The sequence below is a fragment of the Cynocephalus volans genome, chromosome 2 (assembly GCF_027409185.1).
Source record: "Cynocephalus volans isolate mCynVol1 chromosome 2, mCynVol1.pri, whole genome shotgun sequence".
In the NCBI taxonomy this organism is placed as follows: domain Eukaryota; kingdom Metazoa; phylum Chordata; class Mammalia; order Dermoptera; family Cynocephalidae; genus Cynocephalus; species Cynocephalus volans.
In genome coordinates, this window is record NC_084461.1 from 210,262,178 (window position 1) to 210,287,444 (window position 25,267).

General features: G+C 45.1%; 1 protein-coding gene across 1 annotated transcript; it reads right to left on the minus strand.

The window, feature by feature from the left end:
- Positions 1-25,208, minus strand: SNAP29 (synaptosome associated protein 29). The gene is made up of 5 exons (XM_063087815.1): positions 24,854-25,208; positions 15,589-15,785; positions 11,283-11,368; positions 8,912-9,010; positions 1-3,995 (listed from the first exon to the last, which is right to left on the minus strand). Exons 1-5 carry the CDS (start codon positions 25,079-25,081, stop codon positions 3,838-3,840), a joined length of 768 nt encoding a protein of 255 aa, XP_062943885.1. The 5' UTR covers positions 25,082-25,208; the 3' UTR covers positions 1-3,837.
- Between the last annotated feature and the right edge of the window lie 59 nt (positions 25,209-25,267).

Sequence of the window (25,267 nt, forward strand, 5' to 3'; positions counted from 1 at the left end):
TTTGATTAAAAAACAACTTCACATTTTATTTTATGGAATATGGTCATTTGCTGAGTTGAAGACATAGAGGGTAAGAGTGTTCTGATACAGATTCCGAGCAAAAAAACTCCCACCCCATCTCCCACAATGGACACTATAATGACTAACTGATCATTTTGTACACAAGACATTTCATTCATCAGAGCTGAAGATGTTTAACAAAATTAGAAACTTTAAAAATTCTGCAGGGCCGGCCTGTGGTTCACTCGGGAGAGTGTGGTTCTGATAACACCAAGGCTATGGGTTCAGATCCCATATAGCGATGGCTGGTTAGCTCACTGGGTGAGCATGGTGCTGACAACACCAAGTTAAGGGTTAAGATACCCTTACCGGTCATCTTTAAAAAAAAAAAAAAAAAAAAATCTGCAGAAAAGGCCTACATAGGCAAAGTATAAGATTTTACTAAATGGATGTAGTGTACACTTAAAATTACATATTCAATAAAGAATAATTTTTTTTTTTTTTTTTTTGGTGGTTGGCCAGTACAGAGAGTGAACCCTGGACCTCGGTGTTATCAGCACTACGCTCTAACCAACTGAGCTAACCGGTCAGTTAGCCCTATTGAGAAGTTAAAACTGACATTTTTTTTCCTTGTAACCTGACTTAAATTCAGGTCTCCTTTCTTGCAGAATGTAAAAAAGACACACATGAACTAACTCCACTGCTGTTAAGTTACGAATTACTGGATGTTAGAAAAGATTTCCTCTGAAGGAGAATGCACTTATTTTTAAGTTAGTAGCACACTTAATATATGACCAACCTAATGTTAGAAAAGCCACTTTTTTTGAAGGCACAGTTTGTTTCCAGATCAACTGTGGAAATCAATATCTGTCTTATAATCCCCCACTACTAAATTTGACTGGCTTAAAAAAAAACAAAAAAACCTGCTTTACAAACCCAATCTGGCAAGAGGGATGAGTTCACTGGTCTCGTCCTGTGGTACCAAAGCCCAATTCACAGCCAGCTCCAGCACTGACACCTTTTAGTGTTTCTATGAGATGTGTCTAGTCAGTGGGGTCGAATGTTTTCTTTTTGATCACAATCATCACGTGAAAAAATTCTGGAGTTTCTTCAGGCCTCCCTTCATTCTCCTTGAAAATGCAAGCAACTTTGTTTTATGAAATACCATCAGCAACCAGTTCTTGGTGGGTGTGGGGGTAGGGAAGACCCAGCAGAGAGAAGCAGCTGGCCATCACGTAGTTTAGGGACAGTCCCTCAGCCAAGGACTTAGAACAAGAGAATCTGAACAGGAACAGGACAAAAATATGAGACCCTCTAATGTGTCACAGGAAGACAAATTTCCAGAAAAGTAAGGGCAACTCTCTTTCTGTATACTTGGGGTAGAAGCAAAGAACTAGGAAAGGGAGTGGTAATTGGCTTTATCAATCCAACAAAAGACAGGGAAGGTACATAAAATAAGATGTTATTTATTTATTTTTTCTTTTTTTCTTTTTTGTCTTTTTCGTGACCGGCACTCAGCCAGTGAGTGCACCAGCCATTCCTATATAGGATCCGAACCCACGGCGGGAGCGTCGCTGCGCTCTCAGCGCCGCACTCTCCCGAGTGCGCCAAGGGCTCGGCCCAAATAAGATGTTATTTTGCTTCAGATCAGTTAAATCATTAATCCCATTATGCAAATGGAAGGCCACTGATGAGAATGTTTGGAGTGTCCTTTACATGTATTTATTTGAAAAAATAAGTTTAGGCATGAGGTATAATGCCTAATCTCCATTAAGTCTATGCCTGATGATGATAAAGAAAAACAGTTATTATGACATACATGGAAAAAGGTGTTAGAGGAAAAACCTGGAAACAATTAGAATGAGTGGAAACATTCACACAAGCCACTGCACTCTGGTTTCATGCTTTTGAGCAGCCTTTTTGCTGAAAGCCCTGTGAACTCATTTTGTTTGGGCTGGGTGTTATGTTTACAATTCTCCTTCTGTCAGTTATCAAGAGAATAACAATGCTGAGCTGATCTGATAAATAAATGTCTAATCTGATTAGCTTTGATTAAGTCCTCACACCCTGGAGTACTTATAATGATGTGGGTCAGAATCCCTGAGGTGGCTGGAACATGACCATTGAGGCGGTATTTTTAGGAAGGTCATGCATTATGGGATGGGGACAAACAAATTGCTATGTTGCAGCGTTTCAAAGAGGTTTCCTTTACTTTGAGGGACTTTCGTTTATAGGATGTGGACTCTAAAGGAAAGCATCACAAAATGGAACAGGTCACATGGGCCAGTGCCATGTTTTAAGGTGAAAGACACTATTATTTTACAGTTTCTGAACTATCTTATTAAAATCAGTCCCTTTCATTCTTTTCCATATATATATATATATATATATATATATATATTTTTTTTTTTTTTAAAGATGACCGGTAAGGGGATCTTAATCCTTGACTTGGTATTGTCAGCACCATGCTCTCCCAAGTGAGCTAACCAGCCATCCCTATATAGGGATCCGAACCCATGGCCTTGGTATTATCAGCACCACACTCTCCCAAGTGAGCCATGGGCTGGCCCTATCTTCCAAATATTTTAATTAATTTAAAAAAAAAAAAAAAAGACAACGGCCTAGGACTGGCCAGTTAGCTCAGCTGGTTGGACAAGGACCTTGTAAATTCAATTATTCATTGGAAGTACCAACACAAAGAAATCAATTTTAATTAATGATTTTAAATGATGCCTTTTGTAAAATGAAAGGAGAAGATGAGCTGGGCCAGTTAAAATGACAATATATATATATATTTTTTCTTCTTAGCCAAATCCTTCTATACAAAGTCAGCATCATTTGTGGAGTTCCAGTCTAAAACTGGGTGGCAAAGAACCAAGTGACAATTCAAGTCACCTTGCAAGAAGTGCAAAAGAGTGAATGGGAATTCTGGATAGGTCAGGAGACCTCTGGTACCAAATAAACATTCTACCATACCGAGGCCTGGCCAATGGTGATTCTCAGAGGGGTGGAGGGCTCAGTGGAAGAAGACTACTGAGTCCTCCTGCTGGGCCATGTCTGTGTGATACTCCATTCCTACCAACTCTACAGGAACCCTCAGTCAGTCAGCCAGGCAGCCTTGAGCCAGGGGAGAATCTGTTCTCAACCACAGACAGTTTGACATGAGAGGAGGTGGGGAAGAGGGGTTCCCCCAATTCCCTGCACATTTTTAAGTGTCACACTGAGCAGTGCTGGTCTAAAGCCCTTGTACTAAAATGCATGCCAAGAATAGAGAGGAGTAGAAGAGGTGACATCTGTCAACAAAAGAGCAAAGAATGCAACATATTCTCTGAATCTAACACTAATCCTTTTCCTGTGTGTGTGAACGTGAGAAAGATGACTCCTAAACAAAGGTGTGGAAAGGACCCACCCCCCACAAACAACTAGCTCACTCAGTCCCTGAACACTCTGAATCACAAATGAGAAATACAGCAAACAGAGAAATGGAGGAGACTGAAATTCTGCCCACATCTTTCCATATACTCAATAAAGCGAAAAATACAACTTTTTCTTCTCATTCCAGTATGGTAATCAAAGGCCCAAGATATTCAGAGGCAGGTTATTGTGCTCAGACAAAAACTCTAAGCATTCAGCTAAAAGAACTTAGAGAGGTGTTGGCCCTAAAAAAGAAAGTGGGACACACACCTCGTAACAACAAAAATCTCTTAAGATCCACTCTATTATAGCATTTGCAAACACACATTAAATTATGTACTAAAATAATAAATGAAATTTCTTGGGAGTTTGAAAAAAGATCTTCCAAATCTTTTCATCACAATGTAGTGGAAATCCCTATTTCTAGAGTTGGCGCACTTTTCTTTCTGTGCTTTTTATATTGACATCTAACTTGTCCACTTTGGTTGTCAACCGGTCAAGAATGTCGTCTTGCTCCTCAATTTCTGTCTGTATCCCCAGGGCTATGTCCTTCAGACGGCCCAGTCCCATGGACAGCTCATCTGTGGGAGAGAAAAATGACATACAGGCCTGAACAAACATAGTCACAGCACCTTCAAATGCTTCTCATTCCCTCCTATGTGCTCAGCAACATCTGGATTACCAAGTTGTCTTCCTCATACAATGGGCTAAACTCCAGGGCTTTGGTTACATTTTCCAAAATAAGTGCAAGTGAAAGGAATATCTGTTTACTCAGTACACGGTAACATGTGCTTAATGTAGAGCCCATCCCTCACCTTCTCACCCCCAAATAACCACTGTTAATATAATGGTATTTCTCTTACCAGTATTTAAAAAAATGGATATAAATCTACATAATTTTCTAGCTGCCTTTAAACCTTCTAATAGGTTGCTGCACATTTCAAGACTACTTAGTACCCAAGGATAAGAAAAGCACAGAAGGGCCTGGAAAACACATTCCCTTCCTTAGACCCCACAGTAAGTACCTTGGAGAGGTATGCTGGTCACTAGGTTATGCTGGTCACAGCCAAATCCACTGGCCTGATCTTTAGAAGCAAAAACCTCATGTCAGTGTATAGAGCTCAGAGTGCCTGCTTTTCTTCCTTCCATCTCCAGCTCCCTAAAGCTAGATCAAGCACAGATCTGGAGTGGCAAATATGGGGACCCCCGTCTGGAAACACGTCTCAGAGACAGACCTTGTAGCCCCTACCCCAAACTCCCTCTGCGGAAGGCTGCATCCCCCAGTCCACTCTGCAGGGGCACTCTGTCCCTGCCCTGCTACCTGTGGTGCCCTGCCAGAAAACACATACTGCAGATGTTCCCATTGGACCCAAATGCTGTGTAAATCCTTTACTTCTGTTATTAAATTCGCATTTCTACACATTCAGTGGTTCATTCATTGCTACCACCTCCCAGATCCACAAACACATTGATGCTGTGAATGTGCTGAGTTATGATGGTCAGGTATTTCCCAGGACCAGGCTGCCACCATTTCCTTTGCTTACTTTATGGTCAGGAAGAAGACAGTGGTCTCTGAACAAGTTGAGTACACAGACCCCTGCAGCCATCCCAGGGTTCCCATTTCAAAGAACGAAGTGCTGAGGGTGCTGGGCTTCTTCAGACATGCCACTGGGCTGAGCCCAGGTAACTGTGGAGCACAATACTTTTGGCAAAAGCTCAGCTCTTATAATAGGTTAAAAAATTACTGCTGAAATTTAAATCTGATATGATAAGTGAGAGCCCCACTTCTTTTTTTTTTTTTTTTAAAAGATGACCGGTAAGGGGATCTTAACCCTTGACTTGGTGTTGTCAGCACCACGCTCAGCCAGTGAGCTAACCAGCCATCCCTATATAGGATCCGAACCCGCGGCCTTGGTGTCATCAGCACCACACTCTCCCGAGTGAGCCACGGGCTGGCCCGAGAGCCCCACTTCTGCAAAGGAAAAGTGTAGTATTGACTCTGCTCAGTTTTACTGAGCCTGAGTTCAAATCCTAATCCTGCTCCTTAGGTGTGTTCTGGCCCACTTGGGACTCAGACCATAGTGGAGGTGACTACCCTGTGAGAGGAAGGCACCCAGGAGCGGCCCAGCCACAACTAACCACTTGTGCTAGAATCCTTCTATATTCTCTTTCCCTCCTTAGGGCTTTTCCAGTGTTTGTAATATTTTTTTTACCTTTCATAAAGTTGTAAATTCAATCTGACATTCGTTTTTGTTTTGTTTTGTTTTTGGCTGGGATTAAACCCTGGACCTTGGTGTTATCAGCACCATGTTCTAACCAACCAAGCTAACCAGCCAGCCCTGACTTTATTTAAGAGGGATAATGTCTATGAGGATGTGGCCAGCATTAGGAGTACATGAAAGGCCTCTTTGGCACAAGATGATGTGAAAAGAACCGAGGGTGGGTGTGAGGGGCAAACATGTCAAGGGACTCTGGTGTCCCCTGGTGGGGCTGTACTAACTGTAGAAATGAGTCTTAATTGATTCTGCGAGGGTGAAAAGTAAAGCCTCTTTCTCAGGTTAGTGACTCTGTATGTGTGCACACTGGGTTGCGGGGAGCCTGCCCGGGGCTGCTTTCTGCTTTTTCACCAAGAAGAGCAGGCCAGGAAAGAGCCAGAGGAGAGAAAAGAGGTTGTGTTCTATAAGCCTTCTTACTTGTGAAATTCAATATAAAACATTAAGTGAAAAAAGGTCAGAATACACAAATAATTAGCAACTGGCACCATAAATCTAAGCAAATCAGTTTTTTAAGAACAGTCGTCAGTTCTATGCTTCTTCAGTTTATTGAAACCACGGAGAGTAAAACCTGTGAAGTCGTCCTGGGCCTCAAGAAAACAAAAAGTAGGATGAAGTAAAGTCACCAGGCAAGGGAGCTGGAACTAGAGGGGGCTTGCACAAGTCCCTGAAATAGGGGGAGGCTGTGGCAAGAAAAGTGTGAGTAAAGGTGCCTATAGGGGCAGCTGGTGTGGCCTGCGTCAGCAGAGCCAGGTGGCTGCACTCAGAACAAGTTGCCACCTCTGCCCCAACCCTCTGCCCACTCTGCACTGCGTCCCGTGGGACCCACCTGGGAAGCAAGTCCTCAGTGCCAACTGCATACCCTCAGCCTCTGGTAGTGGGCAGTACTCAGCATTTCTTCATGCCTCGTTCCTTGAATTCTTTAATTCAAGGGGACTAAGTATCCTTTTTCAGTCCTCTTCACATCCCTGCCACCAGCAGGTACCAGCCCCATCCCAGGGAAGGACAGGGTTTTTGAGACCTTTTGGAATGCGGCAGATATACCTTCTGCCTTGGAGAAATCTTGGGCTCTGGAGGTCAGAGTCAGAAGACAGAAGCAAGAGGCTGCTGTCTGGGGCTTTCCTGGGCTCTGAGGACTAAGGACAGGTGGGGCTTGGGGCCTCTCCCCCGCTGTTGGCAAGCTGGCAGCAGCCTCCCTGGAGGGTACTGGCCATGCAGGTCTGAAATGTTAACATTCACACCCAGAGCAGCAGTGGCAAGCAGTGGGTGGTAGAAACACAGTTATTTATTTGCTCTTGCTTATGTCTGTTCTCTAAAGCAATGTCTTACTTTTGTGAACATTTCTTTTAATGCTTAAAAGGAAGATTATATTCACTGACTCTGTAATTCCATTTCTAGCAATCAAGCTGCAAAATGTGGCCAAAGATTTCCACATGGGAATGGCCAAAGGATTATTTACAGTGGCAAACAATGGAAATAACCTAAACGTCCAAGAACAGGGGAATTAAACTGTTGAAGAAATTCTGTAGTTTAGGAAAGTGCTCAAGACATAAGTGAAAAAGCAAGATACAAAAATATATATACTGAGTGATCCCCAGTACCTGTGATGTTGTATATAAATGTGAAAATACATATGTCAAAAACAGAAGGATTCACATTAAATCAATGGTTACTGCTGGATAGTAAAATTACGGGTGTTTATTTCCTCATGACACTTACCTAACTTTCATAATTTTCTACAATGAATCTATATACACAGAAAGAAAGGTGAAATGTCACTATTAGTATTGTTTTTTGGGGGGGCAACTGGTCGCTATAGGGATCTGAACTCATGACCTTGGTGTTATAAAGCTGTGTTCTAACCAACTGAGCTAATTGGCCAGCCCGAGAAACATAAAGAAAAAAGAGTACATGTTTGCCTAATGTGTCACCTGTGCTACCAGCTCAGGGCTGCAGGATTGGGCATTGCCCTGGGCAAATGGGGTAAGGAGCCCATTGGTGTGTCCCTCCTGGGAGGGGGAGCAGGAGGGAGCCTGCGCACAGACACCCAATATGCATCTTCATGGCTTACAGTTTTGCTTCCCAGTACATACCTTCAGAGCAGGGGGGAGTTTTGTTTCTCTCACCCACTTTGCCAGCTCCTACCAGGGGCTGGGAACCTGATGGAGTGACCCAGGTAGCCATCAGGGGGGGACTCCTGTTCATGGAGTAGAGGAAAGAGGAGGCAGCACGTCTGAGATGTCACCCAGTACAAAATCATGGAAACTGCTCACGGGCCAACTCCTCCCTGAGCTTCAAATGAGTGACTTGTCCCTTCATTCAAAAAATAATTACTGAGTGCTTGCCTACTGGGCCCTGGGTATTACGTGGTGACAAGATACAAACATTCCTGTGCCCTCCTGGAATTTACAGTCTGGTCAGGAAAGCATTGGATAAGCCAGCAGACACATGATTACAAAGGGTTGGGGCAGTACTTAGGAAACAACGAGGCTCTGAGAGATGACGACCAGAGGCAACCTTAAAGCAAGACTCAGGGCATGAGAAGGAGCCAGTTTCAGAGAATGGGGAGGAAGGACTCTCCAGGCAGATGGGGGCCACGAGGCAGGAAAGCCTTGCATGAGCAGGCCCACAGGAGCCTGCAAAGCAGTGAGGACAGGAGGGGGCCTCAGGGGGCCAGGGACATGGACTGTGTTCTAAGTGTGCAGGGCATCCATCCACGAGAAGTTTCAGAAAAAGAATCCACTGCCTGACTTGTGTCTTGAAAGCGGCTATGTGGCTAATGTGCAATAGCAACATGTGTGCTGACTCTTACCAGGCCAGGCACTTTCCTAAGTGCTTTATGGTGTGGCACGTGTAATCTTCCTGCCAGTCCTCAGAGGCAGCCTGTTTCACAGGGGAGGAAACCAGGGGTCCAACTGGCCAGGTAGGAAGGACGGAGCTAGTGGCTGCGTCCAGGCTGTACTGTACGGCCTCTTGGGGACTCCTGGGTCCCTCTGGCTGTCATGATCCACAGAGGTGAGGATGGCTCGGCTGGACTGAAGCAGTAAGCGGAGAGGAGTGGACAGATTCCAGACAGTGAGGTGCAAGGTGGATGTGACTCAGTGTGGGTGTGATACACAGCGAGGGAGCAACTCACTGGTGCTTCTTGGTGCCCCGGCTGCACTTGGCAGGAGCTGCCTGGAGGACAAGTGACTTATGGAGGGTGGGGCAGCTCTGGGTCTTACCTAGGTTGCTGTCAATCTTCTGGTGATAGGCTCGAAGGTGTGGGTTCTTCGGATAAGTATCGGTGCTCACAGCAGAACTAGCCCCTCCAGAGACGGAGTCTGAGTTTAGAAGGAAATACAGGGAGAATGGTTAACTGACGTCCCTTGGAACACTGCCTCACAAAATTAATCTTGATCTGGAAAATGGACAGAAGGAATGAGGGATCGAGGTGGTTTTTCTGAGGCCATCCAAAGGGACGATGGTGGGAATGGATACAATGTGCTAGGGAGGAGCACGGGCAGGATCATGGGCCGAAGGGAGAGATGCTACCATGTGGGCAGGTCAGGCCTCCAGCCTCACCCTCAGCCCCTGGGAGATAAAAGACCCTCAACCTCTGGGTCACCTGGTCAGACCCTGTCATACAAGCTCCGGAAAGAGAGAAATTCCTACAAGTGACAATACAGCAGTGGAACTGCAACAACACAAAACTACACAGGCTTGTGGACAAGGTCTAAACACCAAACTTACTATGTTACGGAAATGGGGTTATGCATGACTTTTTTTTCTTTTTGAAATTTATTTCTATGCTGTCTTTTCACTTAAAATAAGCAAAAAAGAAATGTTAAATAATACACATTTGCCCCAAGAAATCTTCCTTGAACTTCAGTTTCAAAATGCACACAGGTAGGCCCTGGCATCCCAGTTTACCTCTTTTGGGCAAACATCTCTTTCTAGACTTAGTGTATTTCCTCCAGCTCTAACCTGCTAAATCCATTCTATACATACAGTGGCAAGTTTTTTATTTTTTTGGTGGCTGGACGGTATGGGGATCAGGATCCAAACCTTTGACCTTGGAATTACAAGGCCGTGCTCTAACCAATTGAGCTACCTGGCCAGCCCTCGAGTTTGTTTCAAGTCCCTTAAATTAACATACATCACACAAATGAAACTCCCTTTAATTCCTTAAAATCGTGTCTTTTGGGTGCAGGATCCTGTTCCACTTTTCCAGGGTATGACAAGGTGGGTTTTCCTGAGCCCTTTGCATTTTAGTTTTCTCTCACTTCCTCCCATGATTTCTGCCTTTCCAGACTGAACTGTGCTGATGTCAGTCTGTCTTGACCCTGACCCTGACTCTTCTTCCATCAGGTCTTTCCTTAGCTGTGTCAACCACAACCTTGGTAGGTTCTGGCACTTCCAGGGTGTGTCCTGCCTTCCTTGAAGTAAGCATTTGGTTTCTATCACCATTTTTTTTTTTTTTAAAAGATGACCGGTAAGGGGATCTTAACCCTTGACTTGGTGTTGTCAGCACCATGCTCACTCAGTGAGCTAACCGGCCATCCCTATATGGGATCCGAACCCGGGGCCTTGGTGTTATCAGCACTGCACTCTCCTGAGTGAGCCACAGGCCGGCCCATTCTACCACCATTTTGATGTGCCCGGCTTTCTAGGAGCCTATGAAGGCCCCAGGAGGCCTAAATTCCCTTCCAGATAAGGGATGTTTTGGGGCCTATCATTTGATATTAGTGGGATGTCTCAACCAAGACACATTCTATCTTGCACACCTTGTTCACGCTGCTGCTTTTCCTCCCACTTGGGCTCGAGGCTTGTATTAGTCTCCTACTGCTGCTGTGACAAACTACCACAAACTTATCTTTTAGTTCTGGAGATCAGAAGTCCAACGGGTCTCACTGTGCTAAGTTCAAGGTGTTGACAGAGTTGTGCTCCTTCTGGAGGCTCTTGGGGAGAATCCAATTCCTTGCCTTTTCCAGCTTCTACAGCTCACCTGCACTCCTTGGCAGGTGGCCCTTTCCTCCATCTTCAAAACCAGTAGCATAGCATCTTCAGATCTCTGACTGTGACCCTTTTCCACTTACAAAGGACCCTTGTGGTGATATTAGGACCAACTGGATAACCCAAATTCATCTCCCTATTACAAGGTCAGCTGATTAGCAACTGTAACCCCATCTGCAACTGTCACTCCCCTTTTGCAATATAACTAAACATATTCATGGGGTCTGGGGTTAGGATGTGGGCACCTTTGGGGGGCCATTCTTCTTACCACAGGGGTTTTCCTGCATTTGGCTTTTCACTGCTGGAAGAGCTCAGAGCTACACAGGGCAGGAACCAATGGCGAGCAGGCTCATTTTCTATGGAACACAGGCCCATTTCTTATTCCACCCTCCATGGAGAAGGGAGAGATTGGGGAGCCCCATTGTAATATACACCTCCAGCTCTGAGAGAGTGCACTGGGTCCCTAAAGCCCTTCACCCAGCATGTGTGATGCGAGCAGCTAGAGCCCCTACCCCCCCACCCCAGAGAGGCCAACACCACCCAACCCCTCAGGGTCAATGCCAAATCCAAATGTGGATGCATGTACAGGTCTCCACTCACCTGAGTTATCCAGCTTTCTGAGGTTTGGGTGGCTGGCCTGGTATTTTGCCTCCTGTTCTTTACTAATACTTATGGCTTCTTTCAATCTTTGGATTAAAAATAAAGAAAAAGAAAATTTTTACAAAGGAAAAAACACCTATGACAGTGTTATTGGTCTTTTCAAGTGATGTCTGTGTGCTGAAAGTTAAATGACTCCTCTGTGCTAAGCTCCTTCTGACCAAAGCAGGGATTTCAACAGCCCCCGCTGGGAGCACCTTGGGCTGTGCAGCAAGCTTGCATAGACCCTTCCTTAGGAGTGCAGTATCTAGTTAGGAGCCCCTGCCTAGGGAATATGAGGAGGCGTAGGACCAGGTAGATGAAAAATACATGAAATGACCAAATGGGGACTTTAGACCAGGGTCAGCAAACTATGATCTGTGGGTTAAATCTGGCCCACCACCTGTTTTTGTTTTGTTTCTCAATTTTTTTATTGTGGTAAAATAAACATAAAAAAATTCCACCACCTATTTTTGTACAGAAAAAATGGCCTTTACAGATGGCCATTTGCATTTGACTGGATGATGGGGAATACTACCTTTGAATTTCAATTAAGAATTTAAGAATTTCATTCTTCTCATGAATAGACCTGTATTACCAAAAAGATGTATTCAGCTATTATTGTTTTTGTTTTTGGCACCTAGCCAGCCTGAAGATTCAAACCCTTAACCTTTTTGGTATTATAACACTGCACTCTGACCAACTGAGCTAACTGGTCAGCCCTTGTTTTTATATTTTGAATTTTGTCATTAAAAATTTGTGGAAATTTGCTTTTTTCTCTTGTTATAGGAGTCCCTAGAAAATAACTTTGGTTTTGCTTCCTGGCCCACAAAGCCTAGTTTGCAAACTCTGGCTGTAAATAGGGACTTCTCTTGGCAACTCACAGTCATTCAGACCGTGCCTGGTGCTCTGCTGAGCCCCCCAACATCCTGCTGAGCCCCTCCATGCCCCTGTTGAGTCCTATACCACTTCTGCTGAGACCCCTGGTGCCCCACTGAGTCTCCAAAGGCATGGCAGATGCCTTGTCTGGGAGCTGAGCGTCCTCAACAGCCTGTTCTTTTCCTCTGCCCAAGCTGGGAACCACAGTTATTCTCAATATGTGCCAACTCTCTGCACAATGTCACTCTCAGCAATCCCGGTTAACAAATGTCTTCTAGATCCCCCACCCCCCAGGTATCCCAGAAATCTGGCCTTCTGCTCTGCCTCTCTTTACCCTTGCATGAATTACAGCAAATGCCTCTAAATTCAACCCCCTCTTTCCAATCCTTACTCTCCATGGGTGCCAGGCATCTTTCTTTCTTATTTATTTATTTAAAAAAAATTTTTAAAAGATGATCGGTAAGGGGATCTTAGCCCTTGACTTGGTGTCAGCACCACGCTCTCCCAAGTGAGCTAACCGGCCAGCCTTGACATTCTTTTTTCTATGCACCGTCATAAACATAGCAGTAATACATAAACGGTGAAAACTTGGTTTCTTTGTGTAAAATGGCTTCCCCCAAAGAAAGCCAATTCCTAGGGACAGTGATAGAAGTGATAAAAAAGTGAAGAAGTCTGAGAGTGGTGGCCCCTGGTCAGAAACCAAGTCTTGAATAAGTTAGAGAATTTCAAATCGGGGGTAGTTAAATCTATGACAAGAACGGATCTTGCATGAGCCTTAAATGGAAATGAGAACAATCAGCTTATGAAGCTGTGTCAGCAAGGATGACAAGGGCTTACCAAGGGACAAATAAAACTTTAGAGAAGGCTGAAGGGTTTCTGTGATAAGGATGTACACAGGAAATGCATGATTCAATAGCAGTTTGATTAGGAGAAACTCATTTTGAAAGCTTTTAAGCAACAATATTCCTGTATTTGTGGATTAAGGGTTTTGAAAAGATCATGAACATTTTACTCACAATTTACTGCATCTTATAGAAACAATCAGACATTGTTGTGATCTTCGCAAATTGAGGGATTTAGGAGCACAGAAAACGTCTTCAAAGGCCAGACCTCATTGTTAGGAGCCTGCTGGGCACGTGAAACAGCTACCAGTTGCCCATTTCCCAGCTTCTCCTGTGCTGTGACTACCACATGTCCGCCCTGACCCCCTCCTTCAACTGGCTGGCTCCTCCACAACCTCGACTGCATGCAAAAGGTGAGCTCCTCTGTGCTGCCTTCCTCTCCCCTCCTCCATGCATCGCTGTTGACTGTTTGCCTCTACCACACCTCCCGACAGACAGACTGTGCCCCTGCAGCTTCAGCTCTCAACCACAGGCACAGATGTGCAGCGTGTGGGCGCTCAGGCCACATGAAGGAAGGAACCACTCAATGCCACTGGAGCAGCCTCTCCTATGAAGCTGCACAGATCCACATTGATGCACATTTGGGGAATAGGTGAATTAGTGTGAATTGCTTCAATGAAAAGTTTTGCTTTCTCACATTTATGAAGTGATGACAAGAATGCTACAGCTGATTGGGGCTGATCTGTGGGCAGGAGGCCAGGCCAGGGTACATGACACCGGGTACCTCAAAGCCCACCTCACCGAAATAATTATGGCTCTTTCACTAATGGGAAGACTTTGTTGGGAAAACCTTGAGTTTTCCAGATACTCGGAAAAAAAAAAAAAAAAAAAAGAAAACTGCCCTTGGAGCCCCAGGACCTTAATGGCTTTTATAAGCAGTGTTTGGGACTCCAAGAGCCCTGGGGAACAGCCTTTGAGAAGAGGTCTGCGGAGGGCCAGCCCATGGCTCACTTGGGAGAGCGTGGTGCTGACAGCACCAAGTCAAGGGTTAAGATCCCCTTACCGATCACCTTTAAAAAAAAAAAAAAAAAAGAGAGAAGAGGCCTGTGGGATACAGAAAGGCGCCTATCACAAACTCATCAGTATCCCACTCTCTAAGGGCTTGCTCTGCTTCTAAGTCTGTGCAAAGGAGATGTCTTAGACCAAAGTGAATGAACATCCTACCTTCTCCTATGGTAATTAAATGTAGCCAAAAACTAGTATATAAAACATCTTTCTGATTTGAATATTGGGGAAAAATAAACCCAACTCCAGTTGGGGGAAAAAGAATGACAGACATTTAATATTAGGGTTGAGCTGGACAGTCTGGGATAAACGGTGATTATGGCTGAGCCAAAAAACAAACAAACCCTCATAGCCTTGGCTAGTGCATCCACAGAAAATGGCCCCCAAGTACCCACCAAGGCCTGTCTCTTTTCCTGCAGTTAGTTTCCTCTCCATAAATCCCAGCAACTTCACCTGCCTGTTCTTTCTGCTACAGCCACCTACATTCACCTACATTCATTTCTTCCCAGACCTACTGAGAGTTTTCTAATTTCTTCCCTACCACACCCTACATCTTGATCTGGGTGGGGGCCACACAGGTATATAGACAGGTACACAGTCATTGGCTCTCTACTTAAGATACATGCATTTTATTGTACCTTGGTTATGCATTTTTTTAAAAAATAGCTCTGAATTATAGAATTAAAAGAGAGAGAGGGAGAGATGGTTATGAAACCTGTATAATCACATTCTATCAAATATTTTTTGGGTTAAATTGAAGCAGGCTGTAAAACCAAAGGAATATCATTATTACAACTATGAAAATACTGAATAAAGGGAAAAACTAAATTTTCAGTTTCTATGTTATGGTAAAGTGTAGATTTTCTGTAATATGGCCATTTTTAAAATAATGAACAACAGACACAATGTTCTGAGATATGAATAGTAGTAATTGATTTTAGCAGAAACTTGATTCTTTTATCTCTGAACATGTGACACAAACCTACCAAAATTTCTTGGATGATTTTATTATACTTCTAGGCAAAACTTTTGAGGAAAATAATCTCTAATTATAAATGAAAATCAAAGAATAACAAAAAACAAAAAAATGAAAATCAATGGGCAAATTGGATTAGATACTGAAAAGTTGGATATAAAGACTTTCTAAAGCAAAAATTCTGTGAAGTAGGTCATGTTTGTACTGATTAAGCTTTTTGAAATGAACATTCTGTCTTCCAAAGTACTGGAGTCACAATGCTTGGAGTAGTAATTTACTGGAGATCCAGTTTATGCAGAATTTACAGACTAAACACCAATCAGATGAACATAGTCAGGAACAGAAGATGTTTCTCATTTCAAACTGTTTGAGGACGAATCCCTCCTGATGAGTAACTTACAGAGTTCCTGGATCCCTTTAAGGCACTGACACAACCTGACAGTCTTGGCCATTTGCTCTAAACCCCACTTCTGCTACTTTATATCGGGACAGCTGAAGATGTACTCACCTGCTGTTGGGCTGGGGGGCGAGGGTGCCATTCTGCTCAGGTGAGGTCTCTGCTGGTTTGGATTTGAAGTAATTAACGAGCCCCCCAAACACACTCTTAATGCTGTTGATGTGCTTCTGGCTGGTTTTCAGATCCTGATCCATCTTGTCCACCATCTTCTCTGTGCGTTCTAAGACTCCTCGCTGACGGACGAGTTCCTGGGTAAAATGAGAGGCAGAGGTATTAGACCTTTTGTAATTCTCCCCCAACCCACTAGAGGACCACACACAGTAGGCACTTCATAAACCCTCAGAGAGTACACATATGGGGACAGATATTGTCATCTGTGAGGGGCACACTATCCTTTCTGACAACACATTTCTTGGTCTCTCTATCCCCACCCTACCTCTACTTGCTTTCTTTATTTGCTTTTGAGTATGTTTTCCCAAGAGGCTGGCTCACAGGACCTCATTAAGACGTATGGAAGTATGCCAGTCAGGGTCAGAGTCCAGGGCCTGGACTGGCAGCAGACCCTCTCTAGCCACCAGTCCTGGTAATCCTCACAGGTTTGGACCTGGCATCACCCCTGGACTCAATCTTGTACTCTTCCTGTTCAGATGTAGGAGTTCCTTTTGGGCCACATGACCCTCCTGGGTCTGGCCAAATCTTCAAATTCTATTACATGAGCAAATGTCCTTTCTGGGCCATATAAGTGTTTGATTCCAGCCCTTCCACAGCTTCAGCTTTAAAGCTCGTAGCAAGGGTGACCCTGTCACAGGACTACTTTCTCTGCCTGGAATGCTCCTTACTTGGATACTTGCATGGCGGTCTCTCATTGACTTCATGTTTCCACTTGAAGGCCACCTCCTCAGAGAAGCCTTCCCCAAACATCTTCTCTAGAGTAGAACTCCTCCTTCCAGCAGCCCTCCCCTCTCCACTGCTTTCATTTTCTTTTCAGCACGCAAACTCCATGGGGTAGCGACTTGCTGTGCTCACTGCTGAGTCTCCAGTGCCTCACTCAGCAGCTGCTCACTGCAAATCTAACGAATGACACAATGCAGCCATAGAGACAGCTTGAACCTGATCCCCCCAGAGCTGATGGTTCTGGCTGTGGATCTGAACTTATCACAACAGCAACATTAACAGCTTCCTGTATGTGTGACAAACTTGCTTGAGTCCCTATTTCAGGATTTATCTACAGCCATTCCGAGCTGTGTCCTCTGTCTGTGAGCTGCCTTTCCAGCCAGAAGACTCTCGGAAGCTTTGTTTTTCCTGCTTTATGAAGTAGCCTCTACCCTCAGCTACCCTCCTCTGAACCTTCTACTCATGCATTTCCTGTGGCTTAGCAATTATATTAACTACACAAATTTTCTTTACAGTTGTTCTCTCTTGATACCTAAAAACAAAGCCATGAACAATTTTTAAACACACACCCTGGAAATGTGAAGGGCAGAAATGAAACTATATATGACTGCTGGAGCCTATTCAGAGATAAAGGTGTCTGCAAAAGGTCTGCAGGGCATTTAGGGGACCCAACGTGTAACTTGGGTTCTTGTTCAGTGGTGAAATTTAACAATATTGGGCCGGCCCGTGGCTCACTCGGGAGAGTGCGGTGCTAATAACACCAAGGGCCCGGGTTCGGATCCCATATACGGATGGCCGGTTCGCTCACTGGGTGAGCGTGGTGCTGACCACACCAAGTCAAGGGTTAAGATCCCCTTACCGGTCATCTTTAAAAAAAAAATAATAATAATAAAAAATAAAAAATTAAAAAAAAAAAAAGAAAGAAATTTAACAATATTGATAGGCAAAAAGCTAAAATAATGGTTGGATGTTTACTATTAAATTCTGTTTAACTCTTATTGGAAATAAACTTACAACTGCTGAACTTTACAGCTTTGAATGGTAATGTTTTTCACCAGCTCGTGAGACATGTTTGAATAAACCATCAGGCTTTTTAAAGCAAAAAGAAAACTGCTTTTCATATTGTGTCCTTCAATATGTCAAGCACATCTTACAAGGACTAATTTTCAGAAGAAAAAAAAAAAGCTGCTAATTTATCTGGAGTTTCTGCTTCTTCCAACACTTCAGGTTTATCAGCTTCATGCCCATACTAAGGTAAGTCTTTTCTGTAACAAGGCAGAGATATAAATTATGATTAAAATTATTTTCTCCAGTATCCATGTGTTTTTTGAGTTGATATATTTCTTTTTTTTTTTTTTTTTTTTTTTTTAGTGTATAATTTTATTTTTTTTTTTTTATATATTTTTTTTCGTGACCGGCGCTCAGCCAGGGAGTGCACCGGTCATTCTTATGTAGGATCCGAACCCGCGGCGGGAGCGTCGCCGAGCTGCTAGCGCAGCACGCTACCGAGTGCGCCACGGGCTCAGCCCTGAGTTGATATATTTCTAACAGTCCAGTCCCAGCTTACTTCACAGGCTGTGGATGACAGAAGATTTTGAAGCTGGAAAGATGCTTACAGCAGCCGGAGGTGGAAGTGGAGGGTGGGAATGAAGTCCAAGGCTCTGCTTTCATACCAGGAGGGAGGTCCTTGGTTTCTCTGACAGTGAGCTCTTCCCATCACAGCTCTTCTCATAAACCACTTGCCCTCCCACCTTGCCCTCCCCATCTCAATTTGGAAAGTTGTAGGGGTAACAAGTGGCTGACAAAACCTTCCCTAACTTGCAGTGAGATCTTATTTTCTTCTGTTCACAAGTGGCACATTCTGTCAAACCTTCAAAGAGTCTGTGTTACTGAGCTGACTTGGTAAGAAAACCAGACATCTTATTTAGATGTTAAAATGGAAGTGCAGAGAAATATGTGAGGGTGGCTTGTGATGCATATGAGGCTAGAAGGCCAGAAGAATCAGTGCTGCTCTGGTATCTGGAAGTTTCCGTGTGTTGGAAGCTGGTGTTTATTGAGGGTCATAGGCCAGCAGAGGAGGAGGAGCTGCTTCTACTCAAATCCTCCCCCAGGAGGCAGAGGAAATGACTGGACACAACATGTTTGCGACCTAATTCCAACCAACGAGGAAGAAGGGCAGAGCACACATCACGAAAAGAGAGCCCTGCTGGTCTGTAAGGAAGGCTGGCTGGGTACCTGCACCCTGACCAGTGTGAGGACAGGCCTCAAATGCTCCAGCTCCCAAGGTGCACTTCCCTCCTGAGAAGTGGAGCCACGTCAGGTCTTCTCCATCTGTCTCTGTGGGAATGAGACTGTCGAAAGGACCAGGGTGGCTGCGAGGGGAGTGAGCTCCGGAAAGTGCCCTCAGTGTAAAGTACAAACATGCAAAGTGCTTACTTAGCTCAGGTAATGACTGAGCATTACAGGTGATTCCCCTCCACTCCCCTGAGCCCCCAAAGGAGTTTTCTAAACTTAAAACAGGAGGGACTGGCTGCTTAGCTCAGTTGGTTAGAGTGCAGTGTTATAACACTGAAGTCAAGGGTTCAGATCCCCAAACTGGCCAACTGCCCAAAAAATAAATAAATAAAGTTAAACTGGAAAAAGAATACTGACAGAGAAAGGATCTGGTTGGGCTGGCGGTACAATGCCAAGGGACAACACAGAAAGGGAGAATTTCTCAATTCCTATTTGGCTTGTGGCTTTTTTTCAAGTAGAGGGATCCCTGCTGGAGCAAGAGGAAGGAGAAGACAGGCAGACAAAGATCCTGCGGGGGCACATGCTGCCCAAAGTGAGTTGACACCCGCCCAGACAGATCATGTCCAAGGCACTGAGGACTTCAAGACATCTGGGGATCCTTGCTGGCAAAGTGCTCTTTGCAAACACACACACACACAATGACAGAAGTGCTGCTAGAGCTCTACCCACAGATACTACTGAGTGCCCACTCTCTGCCAGCACCATTTCAGGGGCTACGGATTCAGTAGTGAACTCAACACCCCATAATCTTTGTCCTAATGGCATTCACGGTCTAATGGAGGGCAAGATGAGTGAAGTTCAATCTGAATTCTTATTTGTTGACAACATTGTGGTGCTGGAATTGGAGGAAGGCAGATGGGTCCTTCTTCCCTGAGCTTACAGTCTCATGGCGGAGACAGAAGAGAGCCATCATATACACACTCCATCGCTACTCTGCCAAGATGAGCCTTCCCCACTCTGCAGGAACTCCTTGCTTGGTTCAAGGTGGGGGTGGTCAGAGAGGCTCAGTGATAAGGTTGGAGGACAGACAGAAAGCTGAGAAGGTAGGAAGTCAAAGGGTGGGGGTGGGGCAATGCGGGGGCCTGGGGCAGCTGGAGGAACTGAGAGGGGAAGTGGAACTGGGTGGTGAGCATAAAAGGGGCCTAGGCGGGGATGCTGGACAGGACTCAGCAGGGAACACTCAGGGCATGATGCTGAAGTCTTGAAAGGGCAGGAGTGACCACCAGATCCCCACTGCAGTTCATAGCCAATGTACCTCATAACATCAGATGTCAGTACTAAGTTTTTCATATTAAGCTCCTAATTAAACTCAGGTACTGATTAATAAGTAGATGGAGGTCAATCTGGGATCAGTGAGATGAATCTATAAATTTGAAACTTATCTCCATTATGTCTCTCCCCTCCCAAGGGAGCACGGATGTGCACAAGCATTGGCAGGGACACATGAGCACACATGGAACATGCTCAAACCCTGGGCTCTGACTGCAGTGGTCACAGCATGGAGTGGATTCAGAAACACAAATCAGGTCTCAGTTTGCACAAAAAACCATTGAAAGCAAAACAGGTGAGCAGGGATCCCTCACTAGATGTGTGCAAGCTGACCTGGGGCTAAGTAAATGACTAACTCCGTGAGTCTGGGTTGTCTACACTCTCCACATTCCAAAGAAAGGCCTGCCCCTTGCCTGGTTCCTTGCCCTTGGAATATCCTTTCTGATAACAGTGTCTTTGTTTACTTGATTTCTTAGGCCAGGCCAGATAGTTTATGCTAAATATGATTTATGATGGGGACCTTGGGCCATGTGGTATCAGCTTGACCTTTGGTGGGGGCTGGAAACTAAAGTCAGCCATGCCTATATGACAGACCCCCAATAAAAACTCTGAACACGCAGGCCTGGGTGACAGCCTTGGTTGGCAATACTCTGTGTATGTTGTCACACAATATTGCTGGAAGAAGTAAACACTGTCCGCCTGCCTTCATTGCGAGAAAGCTTGTGCCTGGTCTCTCCTGGACTCTGCTCTATGTACCTATGATGGTTTTAATCTGTATCCTTTCACTATCATAATTCATAACCACGAGAACAACACCTCCCAACACTTACCCCTCTTAAAACAACCACCTCAGAGTTGGAAGGCTGGACAGCAGACAGCCTTCAGCTTCCTGCAGCTTGTTGCCTCATTGGTAAAACAAGGTCACTCGGGACAACATGGTGACAATCAGTGGACACGTTTAGGAAGAAGGAGCCAATATAGCCAGGTGCCATATCTGCCTGAATGGTAGGTAACAACCCAACCCCACAAGGTGCCTTGTTACAACCAAGGGGCCAGCAACTTTGCCTGGGATCCCATAACTTTCCAATGGTCTAATTCAATTATTGATAGTTTATTAAAAATTAACTAAAAATACCCAAATCCAGAAGAGACCTATTGGTGAAGATGTGGTCCAATGCCATTTCTCCACCAGAGTCCCTCCCACCTGGCAGAAACAGCCTGAGATACTTAAGGATGTGTTTTTTGGATCAGGAGGGGCATTTCATCTGGAGGCACATAGCTTAATGCACTCTTCCCACCTCAAGCTCTCCTCTCTACCTCCAAGCAATCTTCTACTCCCTCCCTTTCTTCTTTTCCTTCCCCAGGTCATTTATTCATTTGGCAACTATTCAGGGAACATCTATTACCTAAAGACACTATGCTGAGAAGTGTGGGAGTAGAAAGTTGAGTAAGAGATGGGTAAGAGGCTGCTCCTCTTTCCTAGCTGACACTTAGAAATCTGCTGAGCAATTACTTAATCTAGTAGCTGTCTTCCCTCTCCATCGCTTTTTCTAAGAACTCTGGTCACATCAAAGTCACCACAGGCTGCCTCGGAGGGGTAGCTCTGGTCAGTATAGCCCCTCATTTGGAGTGGGCTGCTCTAAGACCAGCTTCCCAGAGACTGAGAGCACCACCCTGTGTCAATGTGTCTACTCTACATTACAGGGACACCCTGAATAGATCACCTCGATGGCCTCTGCTCCTGGGCTAGGAGGGGTGTTGTCCTCTAACCCACCTCTCTGAACTAAATGCCTACCCTGGCCTGGCTTCAGTGATTATCAAGTGCTTGAAAGACACTGAGAAGATAATCAGGCTCCTGCATGAGACAGTGTGGAGGATGTGCCAGCCAAGATCACTGAGTGCATCATACTTGAACTCTACTAAACACCAGTCCTTCTCCACTGACTTTACTGTGCCAGCCATTTGGCCCTGCTCTAATGTTTGTTGCTGGACTCCTGTGAACTGAGATCCTGGGCCCCAGAAAACTGCACTGGAGCATGCTCAGCAGCTAGAGGGGAAATGGAGCATCCTGGGAAGGTGGGGCTCCTTGGCCAGGGTGGTGAGAGGGTACACAAAAACCATGTCCAAGTAGGACACATCCAAATAAAGTGCAAAAAGTGCCAACAAACCAAATGCCCATCCTTAGGGGACTGGCTGCATAAATAAAAGTAATCTGTTCAATGAAATACAATGTAGCCATTTTTTTAAAAAGCAGCTCATTATATGTTATTATGCAGCAATTTCCAATCCTATTAAGCAATATGCAGACCAGAATATACAGAACGCTTCACTTAAGTTAAACAACAACAACAAAAAGACTTTACATCTTTATCCACAGACTATCTCCAAAAGGACACAGAAGGAGCTGATGGTAACTGGCTGCCTCAGGCAGAGGGAGGCGAAGGCAGCAGGGTGGGAAGAGACCTCATACTCTTTTGTATGTTTTGAATCCTAAACCATGTGACTGGAACATCTCTTTAAGAAAATTAGACCTGAGGAAAAGGAAAGAAGAAAGAAATCATGCTTACCAAATAGAGGGAGATGAGTGGCCTACAGGTCTCTCCACAATTCTGTACTTACCAGGTCAGCTGGTTGGGACATGCCCTACGCTACTTCTCCTCTGTCCTTCGGTGGTCATGACCTGTGGCCAGAGCCCTTGTGAGACACAAACCTTGATAAATTTCACAGTAGGAGAAAGGCAGCTCTCCTTCACTAGAGGTAACTTGACTAATTTTCCTCCTTCTACCAAGTTAGGACTGACCTATGATCTTCCCAACCTAATATTATTTGTACTTCCTAATCTTCTATAAAAATCTGTCATGTTTTGGCATGTTTCACAGTGCTGGGTATCTAGCCGGCACCTGTCTAAGTTGAGAGGTTAGCAAGGGTCTGCTGGGAGCCACATTGTGTTCTTGGAGGCAAGAAGAGCTCACCCACCCCCACTCCCACCCCAACACTAGAGGGAATGAAAGACTGATTAGTGACTCAAAGACATTGGAGAATATGGGCTGGGGATACTGATCACTTCTGACTCCTAGGGCCTCTAATAATTGAGACCTGATTCAATTCTGGAAAAATTCAATGTGTAATCATGCTGATGAGAGAGCCTGTCACCTGCCCAGTCATGGTCACACTGTGCCTCTCAACTCTGCCACTCTGCCTCTGCTGTCACAGTCCCCAGTGCATACAGAGAAGGATCTTTGGGGACAGCACGTATTAAACAACTCACATCTATTATGTTTTTGCCTGTCCTGAGTTATGAGACCAGACCTTTCCCTCTCACCTCCAAAGTCTCCTTTCCTCAAACACATCCTGCCTATTACCTCCCTGCTCAGGAGCCCAGAAGCTCTGCTGCTGGGCCAATGCCTTTGCATATTCTCCTCTCTTCCCTGGGAACATCCCTCATCCTCACTCCTCCTGTCTAAACCTCAGCCTTAAAAGCCAGATTCAAGTTTATCCTCTGCCATGATGCCCTACTTTGTATCACCTGGACTTCCTACTTCATTTGTTCTCAGTTTCCAAAGATGTCTCCTCAAACAGTTCTTAGTTGGCTTCCTTGGGCTTGGGACCTTCAATCAAGTGACCCATTCATCAGGGCCTAAGACCTCAGGCAATCTTCCCAGATCTAAGTCAAGACTTCCCATTTAGACTGGAACACAGGAATGCAGTATACATGAGATTTAAGAACTACAAGCAAAACTTCCTCAACGAGGCTGAAGATAGGAAGGTAGGTCAATGAAGGATACCTTAACAGGGAGAAGTCGGGAAGGGAAATAATCCAACAAAGCAACAATGAGGAAATAATAAAGATGACTATTTGAAAAGTTAATAAAAACACCTCAAAATTGTCCAAGACCTTAAATGATCAGGTCAGAATGAACTTTGTTGGAGCAAAGAGTTATGAAGAGACCCAAGGAAAAACACAATACTTCAGTTTAAAGCATTACATTTCAAAGCTACACAATGCTTAAGATTAATTATTCTGAGCTCATGTACCGGTAGTCTATTACACTTGAAAAAAAAACTTTTTTTCTCTGCCCAAACAAAACTATTTCATTAGTAGGCTGAGAAGAATGTGTTATATAAGAAAGAATAATCATCATTGCAAGTCCTATTCTCTGAAATCTTCTATGGACAGAAAGAACTAACAAAGATGAATCGGAGCAATAGACTGTCAAACCCACACACTGTCTATCTAGGGTTTGGGAAGTAATTTAAGGCCGTATACACAATCAAACTCAAGCTTTGGCTTACTCAACTGCTGTCCAGGGAGAAGGGACTTCAACACTCCTACTGGCTAGGTGGGGAAGTGGTCACTGATGTGAGAAGAACTCGGGGCCTATTTGCTCTGATGCTTCAGGGAATCACCTGATACCAGTACACACACAGTCCTCACTCTTTCTGGCGCCCTCTGGTAGGAATGGCCGAAGCCCCCGAAGCTATGAAGCCCCGTGCCCAGGCCATTATGTAAAAGAAACAAAACAGACCCTCCATTTCCCTAGTCCAGACCCTGCTGCTCAAAATTTTTACTCACCTGGACAGAACCTAATCTGAAGTTTATTTCTGCACTAGGAATATAAAAATCATCTAAGCAGACTAATAGCTAAGTAAAATTCCCGGGGTAAACTACTTCTTTCAAGAACTCCAGACCCCCGTCTCCACATAGTTATCAGATTATTACAAACCATCAAGTCACTAAGGTACAAGAACCTATTCTAGGCGATTCGAAAATTCTCCAAAGATTATGAAGAAAACATTTCTCGACCCCATTAGACAATGCGGAGACTTGCCGGTCTAGCCCACCCTGCTCCTCGCTTACCTCGGAAGAGGCGACCCCGATCTTCTCGGATTCGTACACGAGGGACAACGACCTGCTAGTGCTGTCGGCTGTAGCCTCGGCCCTGCGCAGCATCTCCTGCCGCAGGTACTTCGACCTGTCCGCGGGCCCGTCGGGGAGGTCGCGGGCGTCTTCCCATGGGGCTGGCCGGGCGTCCTCGTCCTCCGCATCATCGTCGAACGGGTTGTAGCTTTTAGGGTAGGCCGACATGGTGCCAGCACTGGTCTGGGTCTGGGAAGGAGGAGGAGCGCGGCAGCCAGTAATCCAGAGCCGCGAACCGCCAGTCGACCCCACGGCCGCCGCTCGAGCTTCTTCCGCCAGTCGGGCGCGGGCGGCCCCGCCTCCGGACCCGACCATCGCGGCCGGCGGCTGGGGGAGAAGCACATCCAGCGCGCT

What these genes read in the sequence shown, in the direction of transcription:
- SNAP29 (XM_063087815.1), bottom strand. Translation starts at nt 25,081, where the DNA reads ATGTCGGCCTACCCTAAAAGCTACAACCCGTTCGACGATGATGCGGAG. An exon ending in GCCCCCCAGCCCAACAGCAG is followed by an intron (nt 11,369 to 15,588) that starts GTGAGTACATCT and finishes TTTAATCCAAAG; the next exon opens with ATTGAAAGAAGCCATAAGTA. An exon ending in CAGAAAGCTGGATAACTCAG is followed by an intron (nt 9,011 to 11,282) that starts GTGAGTGGAGAC and finishes TTCTAAACTCAG; the next exon opens with ACTCCGTCTCTGGAGGGGCT.